The sequence below is a fragment of the Camelus dromedarius genome, chromosome 3, assembly GCF_036321535.1.
Source record: "Camelus dromedarius isolate mCamDro1 chromosome 3, mCamDro1.pat, whole genome shotgun sequence".
Classification (NCBI taxonomy): domain Eukaryota; kingdom Metazoa; phylum Chordata; class Mammalia; order Artiodactyla; family Camelidae; genus Camelus; species Camelus dromedarius.
Genome location: NC_087438.1, coordinates 106,807,979 through 106,828,918, shown reverse-complemented (window position 1 = coordinate 106,828,918; position 20,940 = coordinate 106,807,979). Strand labels below are relative to the sequence as shown.

Sequence of the window (20,940 nt, the reverse complement as noted above, 5' to 3'; positions counted from 1 at the left end):
GCAGTCCTCACATAAGTTGCTTGTGCCCCAAGGGAAGCTAGGCCTGTATCTCAGCATCCATTGAGAATGAAAAGCACAGGCCCTGGGGGCTTCAGTTCTTCAAAAGTCTTCTATAACCTAGTGCCCGTGTCAGCAAGGGGGAAAGAGGAGCAATACCTTTCCTAGGGTCACATCAGCTTCACGGTAGAGCCGTGGTGGAACCCAGAGCCGCAGATGCTTGGGCCAGTGTTAGAAGGGCTTATCTGGAGGCTCCCACCCTGGAGGATGCCCTCCTGCCTGCGGACAGGTGGTACAAGTTGGAAGCCTGCAGGCAGTGCCCTGCAAGTGTTCGTTTACCTGATATCTGGAAAGGACCCCAGCAAAATTCTGATATTCCAGCAACCCCTTTCCCAAAGGTTTGAAGATTAACTTGGGGTCTTCTCACAACTGGAGAGGAAACAAGAACTAGCCTTATACCTGAACATCTCAAGATCCTTGACAATCTTATTGACCAATCTTGTTGCCTCAGCCAGAACAAAGACCTGTCAGTTGGATGAAATCTGAGATTAGAATTGCATTATGGACTCTCAATGCTGTGAATAAACAGGCCAGAGGATGCATCTTGCCTGCCCTCAGGCCAGAAATACTGCCACGTAATGGTGCCAGACAAGTGAATAGAGGATTTTTCTCAAACCGCAGTGTTTCCGTTGATTCAGGGCAAGAAACTTGAAGGGTGGGGCCAGTATTCAAACCCAGGGGTCAGTGTAGTGGTCAAAGCTACAGGCTTCAGAGATAGGAAGATATGACAAGGGCAGAGTTTGGGCTCTGCGAAGGAGTTGTTGTGGCCTTAAGCAAGCTATTGTTTACTTCCCCGAGCCTCAGTTTCCACATGTGTGAAAACAAAATAACAGTGCTACCCAGAAAAGTAGACAGGCTTTATGGGGCCTGAAGCTTATACCCTGGGAATGAGGTTGTGGGTAGAAGTAAGGGGTGGAGAGGGCCTCTTTAAGAAAAAGAATACAAAATTACAAATTCAAAATTGCCTGGAGGACCTTGGAAAGGGCCCCATGTAAGGGAGGGGCTCAGGCAAATCTATCTCAGTTGCTACCAGTTAGTTGTGAGATCATTTAAGTAAAGCTCATGGCACATGGGATAATGGTACGGGGAGTGGTATGGCTTGAGTAAAATGCTATAATTTTGAAGGAGGAGGAAATTTTGGCCCATTCATCTGTCACTGAAGTAGAGATAATGACAGAGAATGGAACACTAGAGAAACCTCCAAAACCTTCTTTAGCTGCAGAGTTCTATCCTGACTGTCACATGTGACCTTAGGCAGATCACGGCCTCTCCTGATGCCAGCATCCTACCCAGTAAAGTGTGGCTAGGGGTTGTACAATCTCTGCCTCTCCTTCCCTTCCCAAAAGAATCCCCATTCCTCTCTCCCTGGAGCCTCACAGAAGCTAAGAAGCAGTTAGAGGTGAGTAAGTGCTCCTTTTTTTCCAGCTTAAGAAAGGGGAGCTCCCAGAGGATGCCTTACAACAAATACACAGCCAGTGAGAAGTGAAGCCCCTGTCCTGGGTTGAATAAGGAGGTGGGGGTGTGTAGATAGTCTCTTGGAGGCAGAAATAGGGCATTGGTTAAAAAGCCTGATGCACTGGGCTCTCGTCCTTACTCTGGCACTTTCTAGCTTAGGCAGATCCATTTAGTTCAGAGCCTGATTTCCTCATCATTTAATGTACAGGATTAAATGAGAAAATAAAGGTAAAGCACTTAGGGAGAGTATCTATCCCTTAGTGAAGTGATTAATAAATATTAGTTTTTAAAATGATCAGTGTTGTAGTCGCTGTTGCCATTACTGTTATTAGGTAAACATGGATGACTCCTTTCCCAAAACCCTCCCTTCCTCTCCTCCTGCTGGAGAGTGATCCTCTTCCACTGGGCTTCTTCAGGCAGGAGGAGCACCCTCCGGGGGAGGTGGGCGGGGCTTCATTCTAGCTTGGCCAGAGCCTGCTAAGGCACAAGCCACTGAGCTGGAGTTTGCACCTGACTAGACACCTTCCTGCTCAGTGCAGACCCCTGACCATAGCCAGGAGCCCTGTCTTTCTGAAGCAGTCATGCCCATGACAAAGAGTGCTGAGGGTCCCCCAGGAGCTGTTGACCTCAAAATGGACCTCAAGTCCCCTCCCCAAAGTGCCGAGAAGCTGCAGAACAAGGACTCCGGTTTCTTGGATGGGAGCCCTTCAGAGTCGCCGGGCTTGGAAACGACGAAGGGCATAACGTGAGTGCTTTTTTCTGCCATCCCCATTTCTGCCTTCCAGCCTGGAAGCTTGCAGTGGCGAAAACCCCAAGGTGGGTGTGTCTGGCCCACAAGCCATCGTGCAGGAGCCTCAAAAGATACAGTCAGAGGCTGAATCAAGTTGAGAGCTTAAAGAGGCAGGAGGGAAGACTACCAGAAAGCCCTTAGGATATAGTGATCCACCCTCCAACTCGTGCAGGTGGTGAAACTAAGACAAATTACCCAAGGACATGCACTGGCTCATTGGCAGGATGGCGGCTGGAATCCAGTGGTGGCTCTAGAGTCTGTTTGTTTTTAGTTGAGGTATAGCCCTGGAGTCAGATTTGTTCCTAGCCAACTCTGATAATGTTGGGGAGGGAGGGCAGAATCCCCAGCTTCTTGGAAGAGAAGGTGACACTTGAGCTAAAACCACAGGTACCCAAGCATTTCCTCTTCCTTGCCTCCTTCCTGCAGTTCCCTGGGCTTCTACTTCAGTTGAGAACTGCAGTGACTATGTGTAAAGCGCAATACGTGGAAGAGTCTGATTTCTTCCACCTCTCTGGACTGTGTTTGAGGGGAAGCGGGGGATCCCTTGCAATGCTTTCTAACCGTTAACAAGGAGGGGTGTACTCAGAGGGTTTCTGCAAGAGAGCCAAGCTACCGGGCTCCCGTTTCCTTTGCCTCTACCACTCAGGCAGCATGGCTAGTTCACTGAGGAAAAATAGCTGGGGTGGTAGGCATAGTGATGACGTTCTGCACTTTAAGAAGAAAATGTTGACACCATCGGTACAGTAGAAAGAAAACTTGCGTCCACATTGTGATTCTGCTCCTTCCTTCTCTATGCCTCCGTTTTGCAAAACAGGGATAAATTGGTGGCAGTGTGAATTTAAGGAGGTTGCCTGTGGAAATTAAATCTGAAAGGTTGTGCGGGAGGGGGGGCCAGTGTGCAGCAAGGAGGGGCAGTTACTGTAAGAGGCAGGCAAACCCCTCTCCATTGCCACCCTGCAGGACATTTCAGGGATGGACACAGTGACTGGCGCTATGATGTGTTTCCGTTGCCCAAGGGCTAGTCCTGGGGCTTGTTTAGAAATTGCAGTCCTGAGAGTGAGGTCTCCAGGCCTTGGGGCCATCCACTGCTGAGTTTATTTCTCAATCACAGGTCTTGGAGGAACCACTTAGCTCTTATGCCCTGAACTAAAACATGATTTGATGGCAGTTTTAGCTACTTAAGAATCAAAGAAATAAAGCAGGTGAGAACTTGCTTATGACTTGGAGGGAGGTAGTAAACAGGTTGGGTAAGCATGGTACTTATGGGGTCAGCTCACCTGGGTTTGAATTCCCACTTTAGCTATTTACCAGCCTGATCAAGTGATGGAACTTCTCGGTACTCTAATTTCTCCCCTGTGAGATAACAGTTCGCTCCTCCCAGGATGGCTGCGAAGGCGAAGCGTGCGAAGTGTGCTTAGCGAAGCCACTAAGCTCAGTCCCCAGTAGCCAACTGCAGTGACTACAGTGACATTCCAAAGTCACCAAAGGACTTAGGGCTAGAACCTAGGTGTACTGCCTCCCAGCCCAGTGTTTTACACAGCTCATTGTATTATTAAGTTGGCTGAGTGGCCCAAAGTTGAATTCTGATTTCCTAAGTCCTTTAGTTAGAAATTTCAAAGTGACCCGTTGATCCTAGTTGCAAAACAAGCCCATCATTGGAGGCCCGTGGTGTGCAGTGCTCCGTCAGCAATGTTGACACCCACAGGGAGAGAGAAAGGCATGCAGAGACTCTCCACCCTCTTTCTCCGGCAATTTTTCTCTTTAACCCTTAACAAATCAATGGGCAGATCCTCAGGAAGCTAGAGGATTCAGGGATTAACATAAAGATACAGGTGTTTGGGGCAGTTCTTTCAAAACATCATTCCTCCTAAGACTTACAGAGGCTCAGTAAAGCAGACATGTTGCCCAAGATAACACAGCTAGTTAAGTAGTAGCCTTGAGTCTTAGTCCCTGGTTTGTCCAGGGACCAGGCTCCTTCCACAATACCTCTGCTGCTCCTCACAGTAAGTCTCCTCACTGGAAGTCTCTCATGGGAAATTTCCAAGATTTCTGAAGTTGTGGATGTAATACTCACCTTGGTTTAACCTGGTCCAGGTACAAAGAGGTATAAAAATAGGTTGGTCTGTTATTTCACCACTAGAGAGGATACCTCCGTAGAACTTTCTCCTTGGTGATTGAAACCTAATTTCTGGTCTACCTTCACATCAGTCTTTAAAAAAGGGTCTGAGTTTTTGGTTTTGTTTTTTTGGAGGATAGGAGGAGACATGCCATTCCCCAGTTTGATGTGCTGGCCTGGCAGGAAAAATTCCTCTGGAAACCAAACCCGGAATAACCCTGTCCCAACAGACCATATCTAGGGACCCAAGTTATTTGACCTCTTCATTCAGAAGTCACAATGATTTCTTTTTGCTGCCTGCACTTTCCCCTCTTCGCTGAGTTCAGTTCCTTATCTGCTACTAGTTCTATGACCTTGGGCTATTCCCTGCCCCCTCTCTGAGCCTCAGTTCCCTCAGTTATGAAATGGGGCTGTCCCTTTACTCATCTGTCCGGGCTCATTTCCAGGAGACAGTCCAGTAGAAATGAGGTGAGGAACAGGGACTCTGACGCAGTCCTGGGTTCAAATTCTGCCTCCCCAGTATATCCTTTGATAAGTCACTTTAAAAATCTCTATTCCTCAGTTTTCATATATCCTTTGATAAGTCAGTTTAAAAATCTCTATTCCTCAGTTTTCTCATCTGAAAAATAAAAGCAATAACCTACTTTCTAGTCTTGACAAGAGGATTACATGAGATAATATATATAATCCTTAGCATAATGTCTATTACATAGTTAGTGTTCTAATGGCATATGTTTAGTGTTAGCTGCTAAAACCAGGACAGTATTGGGCAAACTGAGATGGTTGGTCACCCTACAGGAGACCACGAGTGCCAGGCAAATCTATGGGGACTGGGAAGTGGCCAGGAGCCCACCTATCCAGCTTAACTCAGGTTTTGGCATACGAGGAGGTATTTCGCCTGTCAGATCTCCTCACCTCCGTGAACCCACATCCTCAAGTCTTTTTCTTCTCCTTTAGAGCATTCCAGACCTTGGTTCACCTGGTGAAAGGTAACATAGGCACAGGGATCCTGGGACTACCCCTGGCTGTGAAGAATGCAGGCATCCTGGTAAGAGGGGCTGCCACAGGTGGGGGAGGACAGCCTCTAAGAGTTTATAATGTCTTACATTGAGTAGTCTTACTGAAAGGCAGCTTGGTCTAAACCTGGAGTCTAGACATCTAGTCTGGGTTTGAGTTCTGGCTCTGCCATGGACTTTGAGTGGCCTTAGCAAGTCATTTGTCTACTGGCTGAGCCTCAGTTTCCTCCCTTGTGGAGTGCAGGGGTTGGATGACTAGTTTTCCAGTTGTGCTCTGTAAAACACTAGTGCTGAGGGATGCCTCAAAGGCCACTAAACATCAGAAGTCTGAGTCCTCTACTCCCACCATAACACGTCATTGTAATTGCTTTTTACACTTTATTGGAGTACTACTTGAGATCATATTTGAAAGAATATATAACATTGTAAATCAACTATACTTCAGTAAAGAAAAAACAAAGTATAGCTATTACTGCTAAAAATGCCTTGCAAACCAGTTTGCTAGATAGTTCTTTGAGTCTTGAATGAAACCTGAACTACCAAATCCCTCCCTACCATGTTATTCACAGATCCATTCTCTTCTCTCTTGCCTTGCCCCTTGGCATCCCCGTCCTCTAGATGGGCCCGCTCAGTTTGCTGGCCATGGGCCTCATCTCCTGCCATTGTATGCACATCCTGGTCAGGTGTGCCCAGCACTTCTGCCACAGGTGAGGAAAACAGTGTTCTCATGTCAGTTCCTTTGGTGCTTGGTTCTCAGGGACATCCCAGAATTATACCCCATATAAACAAGAGTTTACTTCTTAATTTCCTCCAACAAGGCCAAGAAAAAGAGAAAAGCATTCAGGGCAGGGACCTAAAGTGAGACTCCTCCATGTGACTCATTCGGTGATCTCAATCAGGCCATTGTGCCTATCTGCTTGGCTCATCTGTAAATTGGGCATAAACAATCCATGCCTAACCCTGCCTCAGAGAATTGTCATGAGGATCCAATGGGATCATGAATATGAAAACTACTGTACCCACGCAAGGTATATATTATTACCCTTGTTATGTAGTAACTGCCCTACTTAATAGGCAAGAAAAACAAGCCACCAAGGAAATACCACCAGGTGTCAAAATACTTTGTTCCCTGCCCCAGTGTTCTTCTCACTCCAGCTAGGTCCTGCTGTGCTATGTGTCTCCTGACTTCTCAGTATATGATCTTAGATTAAACTGCCTCTTGGTAACTGTATGTCCTCTCTCCTTCAGGCTTAACAAACCGTTTATGGACTACGGGGATACAGTGATGCATGGACTAGAAGCCAGCCCCAGCAGCTGGCTCCGGAACCATGCACATTGGGGAAGGTACCTTGTTCTTGCTTGACCCAAAGTGGGGAAGAAATGTGGCTGTCAGGAATGCCCTCTTCCCTGGAAATTTGGCTTATGTAACACAGAATATTGCAATTCACATGGAAGGAGTTCATTGGCAGTCTTCCTTATCCGGTCCCACTCCTTGTATATCCCCAGCAATAGGGTCATTTCTTTGCTATGCAGCTTTAATGTTATTCACTTTATTAGAATTAGGCCCTAGAAATACCATGGGGAACAAAGCAAACAAAGCTTTGCCCTCACAGGACCCATAGTCCAGTGGGAAAGGTGGACATTAGTTTAGGACACAGTTACTTAGTAACCACTGGGATAAGTACCTTGAAGGAAAGAAGTACTAGTTGCTGCCGTACAGGTAAGGAGATGTGCGTGGGTTCAGGTAGGCTTCCTAGGGTGGAACGGTTAAGGTGAGTTCCGAAGGAAGGCAGTCTTAGGAATGAGGAATTACCTAGGGGAATGCAGGAGCCTAAAGGGCCTCCCAGGAGGAAGAGCAAGATGTGAAGGTCCCGAAGCAGGAGGGAGTACGTGACGGTCTCAGGGTACAGGAGGACCAGTCACTTGAGGGCAGATAGTCAGGGAGATGATGCTGAAGAAAGATTCAGGGGCCCAGCCAAGCTGCACATTTTAGACTCTCTTCAAGGTTTTTTTCTTTTCTTAAAAACAACCAGGAAACCATTGGAAGCTTTTAATCAGAGGCTTTCCTGTTTTAGTTATAGTTGCATTGTCTAAAGATCTGTCTGGCTTCTGTAAAGAGAATAGATTGTAAGGAAGCAAGAATAGATTTAGTCAGACCCATGAGGAGGCTGTTGACAAGGTCCAGGCAGGTGGTAATGATGGCTAGGTCCAAGCTGGTGGCAGTGACAATGGAGAAAAGTGAATTTGATCATAATTTGGATCCCGTGGTTGTGGGAAAACAAAGGAGTCAAGTTTGACTCAGATTTCTGATGACTTCTGTTTTGGATATTCAAGTAGAAATGTCAAATGGGTAGTTGTATATATATAGGCTTGAGCGTATCTTCAGGCAGGAGACAGAATTGAAGTCAGCTATGAGGCCAGGGGACAGAAGAGGTCTTTTAGGGAGAGAGTATATAGTGAGAATAAAGAGAGAAAAAGACCATGACATTAAGCACCCTTTGGTGAGCTGAAGTCTTCCTCCTGCAATTCCCACCTTTTCGCTTTCAGAGATGTTGATGAACTTGGGACTAAATCTACTCTTTTGTCTTTGTTTTCAGACCTGTCCCCTCCCCGTCTGTCTACTCCTTTCTAAGCACCTCTAGATTATCAAAGTCTTTCTTGAACTGTGATACCCCGAACTACACCACCTGAGGTGTGTCCTGCCCATGAGCATCATGGGTCTGGCACCTCTCTTGACCCAAAGCCCATTCACTTACTGAGCTAATAAATTCAACCTATGAGCAGACTAGGAAGGCTATGGGATGATTACCAGTATTTTCCCAATTGTGTGACCCAAGCTTTTGTCTGTCACAACCCCTCAAATCCTTCTACTCATTGTTGGGCATATAAAGTGGATTTTTCCTGCTCTATTTAGAGACTTTGCTTTGCTAATTATCTGCTCTTCTGTGACTTGAACTTCTTTTTTGAACTGTGTGCTCTTCCTCTCAACATTAAAATGTGTTCATGTATCTCCATCTTAAAAATAATAAAATAAATTAATAAACCTTCCTGGACCTCATACCTTCCTTTAGCTACCATCCTATCTCATATTCATTATCTGGTTATTCAACAAATACCTACTGAATACCTACATGACAGGAAGTACTTTAGGCAGTGGGCTCACAACTATGAACAAAATGGGCACCTTCAAGACTGGAGCTCACACTCCAGCTTCATGAAGGAATGGCCCATCTTCTGACTTTACTTCCATAGACGCCATTCACACCTCTTTCATGGGTCACCTGGCTTTCCTGTCCTGTACTTCTACTGACGTTCTTTCCACCAGCACCTTAAAAGACCTCCTTCTTTGCCCTAGAGAACCTCTCAGCAGCAGTAGGTACGATTGACTATTCTTTTCTTCAAACATTAGCTCTTCACTTGGCTTCTGTTAAATCCTTTTTCACCCTAGTTTCCCTTTTACCTCTCTGGCTATTACTTTGAAGTCTTCTTTGTTTCTATCCTCCCTGTAAGTGTTGCCGTTCTCTAGGATTTGAAACCTTCTCACTCTGCATACTTTCCAACACTGATCTGCCTTTTCAAGGCTTTATCTATTACTAACAAATCAGCAGTTCCAGAGCATTGATATATGGTTGTCTCCTGAATGTCCCCTGTAGGAACCTCAGGCTCAACAATTCAGGTACTGAATGTGTCATTTCTTTCCCTTCCCCTAAAACCTGTTCTTCCCTCTGATTTCCCAGTTCATTTTGTTGTCCAAGCCAAAAACCTGTCAATCACTTTAGGTCATTTCCTTTCCCCTTCCCCTTGACGTACGTGGTCACCAGGTTCTGTAAGCTCTAGCTCCCTAGCATCTCTTAAAATAGTTTTATTTCTCTCATTCTAATGGCCATGTCTTTGTCTGGGTGGCTGCCATATTTCACCTCCATTATTGTAAGAATCTCCTATCCAGTCTTCCCATCCTCCGTCTTGCCCCCTACAGTGGATTCTTCACATGGCAGCTAGAGAAATCTGCCTAATCCCTCTGCTGAAATGTTCTTTCCTCACCACTTCCTTGCCATCTCCTCCTCCCCTTTATTCCTCTTCTCTCTTTCTCTCTCTCTCTCTCTCTCTCTCTCTCTTCATATTCCTGAGGGACTTCTGCCCCGGTATGGGTTTTTCTAAGAAGGCTGTCTGCTCTATAATTCAGGTAAAATGCCCCTTTACCATGGTCCTTATTGCCATATTATTTTTTATCCATCTCATCCACTAGTCTCTAAACCACTAGAGGAAAGACAGTGTTACTTGTCTGTGTGTCCTCAGTGCCTAGTATGGTGTCTGGCACATGATAGGAAAAAAATTTTAATGTTAATTATAGCTAATAAAAAACATTGGGCCTATTGCCTTACATCAGTTAGTATTCAACACGGAGCCAGGTGTGGAGCAAGATTCCTGACGATGAAGAATTTTACCACTTGCTGAGCTGAGAGTGTGAGGGTGGTTGAGAAACATGTGCTTTTAAAGAACTGCTGTTACCTCCCTTCTTACTGCTCCATTGTTGACTGTGGTGGCAGGACCAAGGGTGCTGGTAGAGGGTCACCAACCCCTGGGAACAGAAATGGAAATGACAAGCCTACTCTTTTTATAACAAGTTTTCTTTCTCTCTCTCTCCTTTCTTTCAGGCATATCGTGAGCTTCTTTCTCATAGTCACCCAGCTGGGCTTCTGCTGCGTGTACATTGTGTTTCTGGCCGATAATTTAAAACAGGTAGAATCTTCTAGAGAAGAAGGGAGGGAAAAGGACATGGCTTCTTCTCTTTGGGCCCTAGTGTCCTCATCATACAAAGAAAGAGGTTAACCAGATGTTATCAAAGAACCCAGGCTTCCCCCAGTTCACACATCTGCAGATTTCTGTAAATGGTTAGTTTTTCCGCAGCACCCTTTGTCCAAGTTTTGTCTCTAAAACTGGACCTGTCCTCAAGATTGGTTTTTAAAATTGAGCTGGAGGAAACCTTGGATTTTGTCTGTCATCCTGCCTTGGAACTTAATCATCTTTAACTCTTCTCAAACTGATATAGGCCTTTTTGGATGATACCTAACCTGTGGGTCATCTTTATCTACCTTTAGGTGCTTAAGCTCTATGATTTAACAGTTTTTGTCCCCAAGAAGTTCTTTTGACCTACCACAATAGTTATCTTGTAGCAATCTGAGCAAAATAATATGGGTAATAACAGAAGCTATTCTTTGTCAGTCAATAAGCTTAAAAAAACCTATTCTTTAGATTCTTTAGAGGTTTTTTTGTTTGTTTGTTTTGCTTTTAGTAATACCAGAAAATTGGAAATATAAAAAAAAGAAATTAGAAAGAAGGAAAAAAAACAGTAAGCATTCAGAGTTAGCTTCTATTAAGCATCAGGTACAGTACTGAGCGTTTTATAAGCTTTCCCTCATTTAATTCTCTTCATGGCCATATCAGAGTAGATACTGTGGTTATTCTCAATTTGCAGATGAGAAAACTGATGTTGTGAACTCTTTAATGTATATTAATAACGTCACAGAGCAAAGATTAAAAACACAGGCCTTTCAACATCGCAGCTTAAGTTCTTAAACACTATGTTATACGTCGTCTCAAAACAAAACAAAATTATTTTTAATCCAACCACTCATAGTTATTGTTTTGATTATCATTTTTCAGTGTCCTTACATTTTTAGTGTAGTTTTTAATAATTTCATAATTTTCCATCACGCAGATGACTTCAGTGTTCTATGATTGGATATTTTCTTTGTTTCCCTTTGTTTTTTTTTTACTATAATTTACATAAGTCTTTGTACATTCTTTTATTCCTTATATTCATGTGTATATATTTTAAAGTAAAATTACTGGGTCAAGGGTTTGATTTAAAGGCTCTTACCTGCCAGATTGCTGCTTGGAAATCAATGATATAGACAGAATTTTATCAGTCATCTGTCTAGAGACAAGGTAAGCATGTCTCAAGGAGTCTGAGGACTAAGTGGGATGTGCTTTAAAACATATGAAAAGTTAACTATCAATATAATATTTTGGTGCTGGGTCAGGACACCTCTAACACCTTGAGGCTGGGGGTGCTTAATTGTGAACTAAGGGGCAGAAATGTGTGGAAGCAGGAAAGATCATTGGAGCAAGAGAAGGCTCCCTTAAGGAGATGCATCTGAGCTGGGCATTGAAGGGCAGGTTAGGGAAGAAGTGGTGGCAGCCAAGGTGGGAGAAGGGAGGAGTGAACGCCTAGAGGCAAGAATGTGTGGGGCTTGCTCAGTAGAGACAATACAAGTGATTGTAGAAGGTGTGGAAGGTGTGGGCCTTGGGAAAGGAAGAGCCTTCACAGTTGAATGGGCCTATTTATAGAGGGCCTTGAATGCCTGGCTAATGTTCCAAGTAGTTTTCCCTACTGTAGGGAGGAATCAGAGAAAAACAAAACTTAATGATTCATTTAGGTATCCAGGTGTGTAGTTAAGTGAAAGGGAGATTTCAAAATAAAAGTGTATGCTATGATTGCAGTTTTGTAAAATAAAGAGGGATGTGTATATTACATGTAATTTGTGGCATTGCATACACAGAAAATGTACAGATGAATATATCACAAGGCATTACCATGGCTACCCATGGATATTGAGATTATCATTGCTTTAACATTTTCTTCTTGCCTAAATCTGTAATTGTTCTGTAGTAGATTGTGTTGCTTGTACAATGAGACTGCATCAGTTAAGTCATGCTGATTCCAAAGGAGGGTGGTACCATTCCCCCAACACTCACTTTGCCAAGGGGCTGTTTGTACAGTGTGCAGTGGGGTGTTCCTTGTTTGTCACGATGACCAGAGGATGCTAATAGCTTCTATTGGGTGGCATCCAGGAATGCTAAATGTCCTGCAATGAATGGTCCAGTCCTCACAAGAAGAGTTCTCTCACTCAAAAGGTCAGTTTTGGTGCAGTTAAGAAATAGTAAGTGGTGGACTTTTTCAGTTAAAAGCAAAAGGAACAGACTCTGTAGAACTCAAGTAGAAAAATAAGTTTAGTGGAAGAATATTGGCTAAATTCCAGAATGACAGAGAAAAATGTCTATCCTCTTTTGAGAAAGAATGGTGCAGAAGATTTAAAATAAGAAGTCCTAAAGTCACCCTAACTCATTGTGAGACATGCCAGTTCTTTGAGTTTGATTTTGGGCCAGGCACTGAACTAATCAGGTAGCCAGAAGATTCACTGACTTTTCCCCTTGCTTTTCCCTGTTCCTTCCTCAGGTAGTGGAAGCAGTTAATGGCACCACCAGCAACTGCCATGACAACATGACAGTGATCCTGATGCCCACCATGGATTCACGACTCTACATGCTCACCTTCCTGCCCTTCCTGGTGCTGCTGGCCCTCGTTCGGAACCTCAGGATCCTGACCATCTTCTCCCTGTTGGCCAACATCAGCATGCTGGTCAGCTTAATCATCATCATCCAGTACATCACCCAGGTTAGTGCACACCACACACCTGACTCCTCCAGTGGGCAGAGGCTTTTATATATATAATAGAGTGACATCTGGGGCCAGTGAGTGTCCACTTCACTCTTCAGCCTAGTACCCATTTCATGGTTGCCTTCCTTCCACAAAGATGTCTCTGTACGTTCTAGATATCTCCTCTTTAGTGTTGCTTCTCCAATACTCATTTCCTGTCAAATCCTGGTTTTAGAAAAAAAATATGCTTTGCAAGGGAAACATCTTGATTGGTGAACTATAGACCATTCCTGTAATGGTTGGAAAACAGCAAAAGGCAGATGAAAAACAGCATCTTCTACCACAGTGAAATCTTGCTGAGTTAGTCTTACAAACTCGAGGCTACAATTCCAGGTAATTTCAAAATTACCCCTAAGGAACTCAAGAGGAAAAAAAAAAAACTAGTATTTAGTCACAGAGGTATAAAGAGAGTCTTGAAAGACCACAAGCAAATCTATCATGATATAAATTACATCTTTCAAGTTGAGTTACGGATATTGATTTTCCCTCAATTTCCTACTTTTCTATTCTTTCTAATTTTTATTTTATAATGGATAAGACTACATAGAAACATAAACCCTGAAGATCCTTGGCATACCTAGAACCTTTCAGATGTTTTTCTCTTTGAGAAGTCACAGAGGGAAAAAGTTATAGAGTCCATGGAATTTAGTAAAAATAACAAATTAGTCAAATATTTTAGGATAACTACAGATAAGTCTTATACTCCTTAAGGCAATATTGATGGATTCTACAAACTGAATTTTCTAATGAGATAGCTACCTCTGATTTACTTTTGGACTATTCCAGAGATTACTTAATTAGAGAAATGGTTCTGCCATTTTTACATCCTAGGTCACAGGGTACATAAAATATTTATTCAACACACTTTTTTCCTTTCAATTTGTAGCTCATTGAAGAAAGAGCACTTTCATATTTCACTAATTACTTTGGGCCCTAGAATATCACTGTAACTGTAGTCACAGTAACTTCCAGCACCCATAACCAGTGGTACATTTGAAGTGTTCTTGGGCATGTTAGGCTGGTACTCACCTGTGGTGTGTAAGATTTTCTTCTGGAGGATTCTGATGAACCAAACTCTCTCCATGAGATACTGATCCTTCAGTACTTGGACAATACCTTGATCTTTCTTCCCTCTGGCTCTTTGGTGTTGTGTAGTGTTAAAATCAACTTTGATTGCTGCCTACTTCCTTTTGAAATGTTCTGAATTTCTTGACATTCAATTACTTAAAATTCAGATATACTCTCAGAATACTCCCCCCTTAAAGGAGCAAACATACTTGGAGAGTAAAGGTCTTATTGCATTTCTCTCCCCACAGGGAATTCCAGACCCCAGCCAGTTGCCACTGGTAGCAAATTGGAAGACCTACGCTCTCTTTTTTGGAACAGCCATTTTTTCATTTGAAAGCATTGGCGTGGTAAGGTTTGAATTGGGGTAGACTTTCCCAGGTGCTGTGGGTGGCCTTCTGAACAGGAGCTGGGAGCTCTGAGTTACTGTGACCACACAGGAGAAATAACCTCTGACATCACTTGGGCCAGTTGTCACCAGCAGGAGAAAAGTAGGTTACACACAACAGAGAGGCAGTCAGGAGACAGTTTCATTCTTGCCCCAATACATTTATTAAACATTTATCCTCATATCAACATATGTTTCCTAATTTTTTAAAATCAAGATAAATGGAGGTATACAATTTAAATTATAGGATTTGATGAAACAAAGGAGTTTTACACTGAAAAGTACAGTCTGTTTACAATGGATAATTGTATAGTCTCTACTTCCACACGTGAGGAAGGATAGGTGCTGTGTGTATACTCTTTTTCTTCCAGTTTTATTGAAATGTTATTAACATGTAGCATTGTATAAGTTTAAGGTATACAGCATAATGATTTGACTTACTTCATGAAATGATTATCGCAAAAAGTTTGGTGAACATGGATCATCTCATATAGACACAAAATTAAAGAAACAGAAAAAAATATTTTTCCTTGTGATGAGAACTCTTCGGATTTACTTAAGTTTCATATGTAACATACAGCATTGTTAATTATATTTATAATTCACCTACAGCACTATGTTAGTTCCTGTGAATCACAACACAGTGATTCAGTATTTCTATACATTTCAAAATGATCACAGGGTAAGTCTAGGTATGATACGTCACGATACAAAGATATCACATAGTTTTTTACTATGTTCCCCATACTGTTCATTTATTTTGTGCAGTGACTCATTTATTTTGCGCAGTGACTCATTTATTTTGCAACTGGAAGTTTGTACCTCTTGACCTCTGTATACCTCTATATACCTCTATTTCAAAGTTTACTTCTAATTTGTATACAGTACAGTTCATTTTTTTGGTGCACATTTCTGTAAGTTTTGAGAAATGCATAGAATCATCAGTGCACCACAGTCAGGACGCAGAATAATTCCCTCACCACAGAATGCTCCCTTGTGCTGCCCACTTTGTAGTCAGCTTCCCCCCATCTCCCACTAACCCCTGGCATCCACCTTCTGTTCTCTGTCTCTATTGTCTTATCTTTTCCAGAATGTCATCCACATGGGATCATACAGTATGTAACTTTTTAAGCCTGGCTTCTTTCACTCAGCTGCATGTAAGGTCGTCCACGTGGCTGCATGCATCAGGAGCTAGTTGCTTTCCACCGCTGAGCACCCACTGTATGGGCAACACCACCACTTGTTTATCCATTCACCTGTTAAAGGACATTTAGGCTGTTTCTAGGTTCTGACGTTTATGAGTAATACTGCTGTAAGCATTTGTGTACAGAGTTTTGTGTGAACAGATGTTTTCATTTCTCTAGGAGTAGGTTTGTTAGGTCACATGTTAATGTGTTTAGCTTTATAAGAAATTGCCAAACAAGTTTCCAGAATGGCTGTACCATTTTGCATTGCCACCAAATGTATGAGCATTAGAGTTGCTTTGCATCTTCGCTAGTTCTTGTATGTATTTTCAGTTTTTTTTAATTTTAGCCTTCTGCTAAGGGTGGTGGTGTTTGTGATTTAATTAGCATTTTACTAGTTACCAACGATTTTGAGCATCTCTTTATGGGCTTATTTGACATCTGTATATCATCTTTGGTGTAGTGTCTTTCAAATCTTTTGCAAATTTTTTAAAAACTGAGTTACTGTCTTTTATTGCTGAGTTTTAAAAATTCTTTATACATTCCAAAAGCAAACTCTTTATTATATATGTAATTTGTAGATATTTTCTCTGGTCTGTAACTTACCTTTTCCTTCTCTTTACAGTGTCTTTCACAAAGAAAAGGCTTTAATTTTGATCAAGTTCAACATATGAAAATTTTTCATTTGTGGATCCTGCTTTATCTAAAACACTTTGCCTAATCCAAAGTCACAAAGATTTTCCTCATATATTTTCTTCTAAATGTTTTATTGTTTTCATTGTACATTTAGATCTATGATCCATTCTGAGTTAATTAGTAAAAGTGTTCATAGGTTAAAGTTCAATTTTTTAAGAATGCCCAGTTATTCCAGCCTTATTTGTTGAAAAGACTACCTATTCTCCATTGAATTACCTTTGCATCTTTGTAAAAAGCTAGTTGATATACAAGTATGGGTCAGTCTCTGAGCTCCCTATTTCTGATTCATCAATCAATATGTCTGTCCTTTCATGAATACCAAAATGACTTTGAAGTGGTGTTTGGCTCCACCTTGCTAATGTACTACCCAGGGACCAGTCTTGGATGTAGATGGTGGTCTCCACAATAGGTTAGCTGTCAAAGCCTTTGCTTTGGTGCTTCACATCAGTTCATGTGCACCTCAGGGCTGAGCCCAGGACTTCATCCATAGATTTAGGGGATCACTTTGTCTGGCTCTCTCCTTTCCAAGTTTTCCTGCACACTCACCCAGTGGTTTCTTTTTCTGGTCTTCTGGCTACAAAGCCAGAGTTTTATCCTCCATACACTGTTACACACTTCTTGTGACTGGACCTAACTCTAGGGTTAAGCACTGAGAGAAAAAAGGGAAGAAAGTAATAGGGATTCCACCCAGGACAGCTCCCTGGACTTGCAACCTGTGTGGCCATCCAGGGCCTTTAGAAGGATCCCACAGTTGGTTTAATGCTCTGCTTTCATTATCTTGAAATTCCTAATCTTTGATCAAGAGGCTCTGTATTGTCATTTTGCACTGGGTCCCACAAATTATGTAGCAAGTCCTGATTCCCCTCACACTCTGGATTCCCAAAGCCCCCTTTCCCTGTTCCTCTGCTCTGAGAGGAGTTTGCCTCAGATTTTTAGGTGCCTGTGTAACCACCACAGTCACTAATAACAGCAGATTGTTGCTTTGGACTGAGACTTGCCTTGGGAGTATGGCCTGGAGAGTAAAAAAAAAAGGAAGAAAAATATTAGGGATTCTCTCCATGCTGTCTGTCCCACAGGGTCCTCTATTTTAGGTCCTCTAACCAGAAAAGAGGTTTCTCTTTGAGTTTTCCCTGTCTGCATCCACTACATAGTTCCAGAATTTGGGCTCCCCTTCAGTCTAACTGGGAGACATGGGAAGAGAAAAAATCAAGAAATTCACTACCATAATGGCCATTTTTACTGGTTTTGAGCAATTCACCTTCTATTATACACTTTTCAGAGCCCATGTATAGTTGCTTTATGTTTTCTGTCCAGGGCTTTTAGTTTTAATCAGTGTGGGAGATATGATGCAGTGTGCTTACATCATCTGAACAGAACTAGAAGCACTTTATATTTAGAATTTTGGACAGTCATGGCAAAAAGAAGAGTACAGTGGTTGAGCAGATGGCTTTGGAGGCAGAATGTGCCAGAATCTTACTTTAGCCACGGCTAATCTCTGAACTCTAATTCTTCAACTATAAAATGATGATAATACATGTTCAATAAATATTTGTAGAACATCTACTATCTGCTAATGATTATTAGTATTACAGTTCAGATTATCTTTAGAAACCTTCTATCCCAGTCTCCAGTTTTACAGAAAAGAAGCCTAACCCCAGGGAGGGAAGAGGTCTTGAATTGGGTCACCAGCTGGGAGATGGTCCCAGTCCAGAGACCTTCCCACTCTATGTGAATGGCCATTTATCTCTTTGATTGACTGGGGGCAGGGGAAGTCATCTACTTACTATGATATGGCCTTGTGAAAAGATCCTTTTTAGCTTGGAGAATTTATGCAGCAAAAATGTAAGGCAGGGTAGAAAAGCTCAGGTTGGATTGTCTGCTCCCCACTTAATCCCTTGGACACTTTCCTGAGCACCTGCTACAATTAGGAACATGCACCTAACCCAGAAGAAAGTGGAAAGGCTCAGCCATGACCCTGACACGCACTCCCCTCAAGTGTCTTCCAGTTGCATGGAGAGGAAGGGGAGGTGCTTATTGGACAAAAAAAGGATTAAAATATACCTAACATAAATTTACCATCTTAACCATTTCTAAGTGTACAGTTCATTGACACTAAGTACATTCACATTGTTATGCAACCATCATCACCATCCATCTTTTTTTATCTTTCAAAACTGAAACTGTGTACCCATTAAACAATAACTCCCCACTTCTCCTTTCCGCCAGCCCATGGAAACCACCAATCTACTTTCTGACTCTGTGAACTTGACTACTCCAGGGACCTCATATAAGTGGAATCACACAGTATCTGTCATTTTGTGGTTGGCTTATTTCACTTAGCTTAATGTCTTCTAGCATGTGTCAGAATTTCCTTCTTTTTAAAGGCTGAATAATATTCCATTGTATGTATGAACTACTTTTTGTTTATGCATTGCTCCATCAATGGACGCTTGGGTTGCTTCCAACTTTTGGCTACTGTGAATAATGCTGCTATGAACATAGGTGTACAAATACCTATGCAAATGTCTGCTTCCAATCCTTTTGTGAATATACCCAGAAGTGGCATGCCTTTCTTCTTTATGCTCCTATTCCTCATTCTCCTCTTTTCTTACATAGTGATATTTCTGCAGGTTCTGCCCCTGGAAAACAAGATGAAGGATGCCCGCCGCTTCCCAGTCATCCTGTCTTTGGGGATGTCCATCATTACTGCCTTGTACATCAGCATCGGGACTCTAGGCTACCTGAGGTTCAGAAATGACATCAAGGCCAGCATAACCCTTAACCTGCCCAACTGCTGGTAACTCCATGGGCCCTCAGGCAGTGGGGACTCTGGGCTGGTAGAAATGGGAACACGTAGGTCACTTTCCCCTCCCCTCCACAGATGGCAAACTGAGGTCCACAGGGAGCAGCAGAGCTGTCACTGGAAACCTGGGCTCTGGATTCTCTGTCCATGGAGCTCCTTCAACAACAGCCTCCCATGTTGAGAGAGGCCTTGATAGCTGAGCATGAGGAAGGACCTGATTTAGGAAGAGAGGGGAGAAGTGAGGCCTTGGTCATCTAAGGAGAGAAGGGGCATGGAAAGAGGGCAAGAGACAAGAGGAGCCAGTGGGTGGCTCCCGTTACATTTACTAAGGCTGTTAACAAGTCTTGCAGAGTAGCTAGGATGAAAAAGTAGTAAAACAAGAACCAATTGGGGAAGACCATTAGAATCTGTAAAATTTTTATGTTCAAATGACTGAATTCATGCAGCACTTTGCTGACCCAGACTTCAACAGTGCCATTTTTAAAGACACACAAACTCTTATCACATTGTGCAGCACTTTCTTACATACTGAGGTATGTCATTAATTACAGGATGCCTGTCTTTTTAAGGGTCACTTGGAGGCTTAGTTTATCTAAATGGGGCTCCTTTCCCAAACTGATCACTGTCATTCATCAAGCATGTACTGCATCCCAGTTACATGCAGCTGCTAGTCTAGATACATGGGGTGTGGAGGATGCTGATGTGAGTAGACTATGATTTTGAGCTTCACTAACTTCCTCAGCTCATGATCCAATGGGAATGGGGAAGGGATAGTGTATGTACACAAGTGTGACACAGAACAGAAAAGGAAACCTTCCAGAATAGCAGAGAGACCTTGGGGACTTCCAAGGACAGAAAGTTCATCAGAATGGGGCAACAGGGAATCTTCTTGTCCAGCAAAACAACTCTACCCAAACCAGGACAACTATAGCTCCTCTGGATCCAGGTCTCAGTTGTACCAACTCTTAGCTCGTGGTCATGGGTGATTTACTTAACCAATCTGACCCTTGGCTTCCTTATCTATAAAGAAGAGTTATCATATGGATTAAGCTGAGTATGTCTAAAAGCATCTGGCATGTAGTGCTTGATCAAAAGATGGGAATTTCAAAAAACAGGTGGGGTTTGCACAGATGGAAATGGAGTAGAGAGGGTGTTCCAGGCCTCAGAACTAGTGTGAGCAAGAAACACAGAAATGTGGATGTTAGTCTTTTTAAGATATGGGCTAAATATACACACAGACACAGACATACAAGTTTATTAAACATGGCAGATACATCTACCACATTAGTGGGCTAAAGGAAAAAAGCCGTATCTCCATAGGTCAAAACATTATAGATAAAACTCAACATTCCCCGTCAGATGCTCTCTCTGCCCGTAATCTGAGGCCTGCAAATAACTCTGCCTTTCCTTTTACCCCCATTCCCCACACAACCCTATTTGTAGACCACCTCTTCCCCCAAGGATTCAGAATTCTGCATTCTTTCAACCTACTAGAAGCATTTGTTGAAGGCCTGCTATGTGCCAAGAGCTTTGGGGGATCCAGAGAATTCCTAAGGACAGACAGAGATCTCAAGGGACGAGATCTTTTACATCCAGGTTTTTTGGTTTTCACCACTTACCACTTGTGCCTCCCTGAGCAAGATACCTGGCCTGAGCCTCTCTTTCCTAAAATCTAAAATTCAGCATCAGGTGATAATGATTTGTAAAGGTGATATATTGAGATAGATAGATAGATAGATAGATAGATAGATAGATAGATAGATAGATAAATGGATATAGATATAGATAGATTGATATCTCCATGCCTGAATTTTTTTTTATTTAGAGATGACCCTCTCAACTGTTCCATTTGAATCTATGGTGCTTCAC

General features: G+C 42.6%; 1 protein-coding gene across 4 annotated transcripts in view; it reads left to right on the top strand.

Moving 5' to 3' along the window:
* SLC36A2 (solute carrier family 36 member 2) overlaps nucleotides 1-20,940 on the top strand; it is a 64,578-nt gene that overhangs the window by 38,077 nt on the left and 5,561 nt on the right. For 2 of the 4 annotated variants that reach the window (XR_010380403.1, XM_010987278.3), the window contains exons 1-8: nucleotides 1,825-2,257; nucleotides 5,376-5,466; nucleotides 6,053-6,141; nucleotides 6,683-6,778; nucleotides 10,090-10,174; nucleotides 12,675-12,893; nucleotides 14,252-14,350; nucleotides 18,899-19,065. Coding sequence is in view for 3 of the 4 variants with exons in the window: in XM_010987278.3 (XP_010985580.2) it covers nucleotides 2,094-2,257; nucleotides 5,376-5,466; nucleotides 6,053-6,141; nucleotides 6,683-6,778; nucleotides 10,090-10,174; nucleotides 12,675-12,893; nucleotides 14,252-14,350; nucleotides 18,899-19,065 (1,010 nt within the window). In the remaining variant the exon portion in view is untranslated. Of the gene's footprint in view, nucleotides 1-1,824; nucleotides 2,258-5,375; nucleotides 5,467-6,052; nucleotides 6,142-6,682; nucleotides 6,779-10,089; nucleotides 10,175-12,674; nucleotides 12,894-14,251; nucleotides 14,351-18,898; nucleotides 19,066-20,940 lie in introns of those variants that run through there. The other 2 variants (XM_064484462.1, XM_031449378.2) reach the window with 1 other exon arrangement.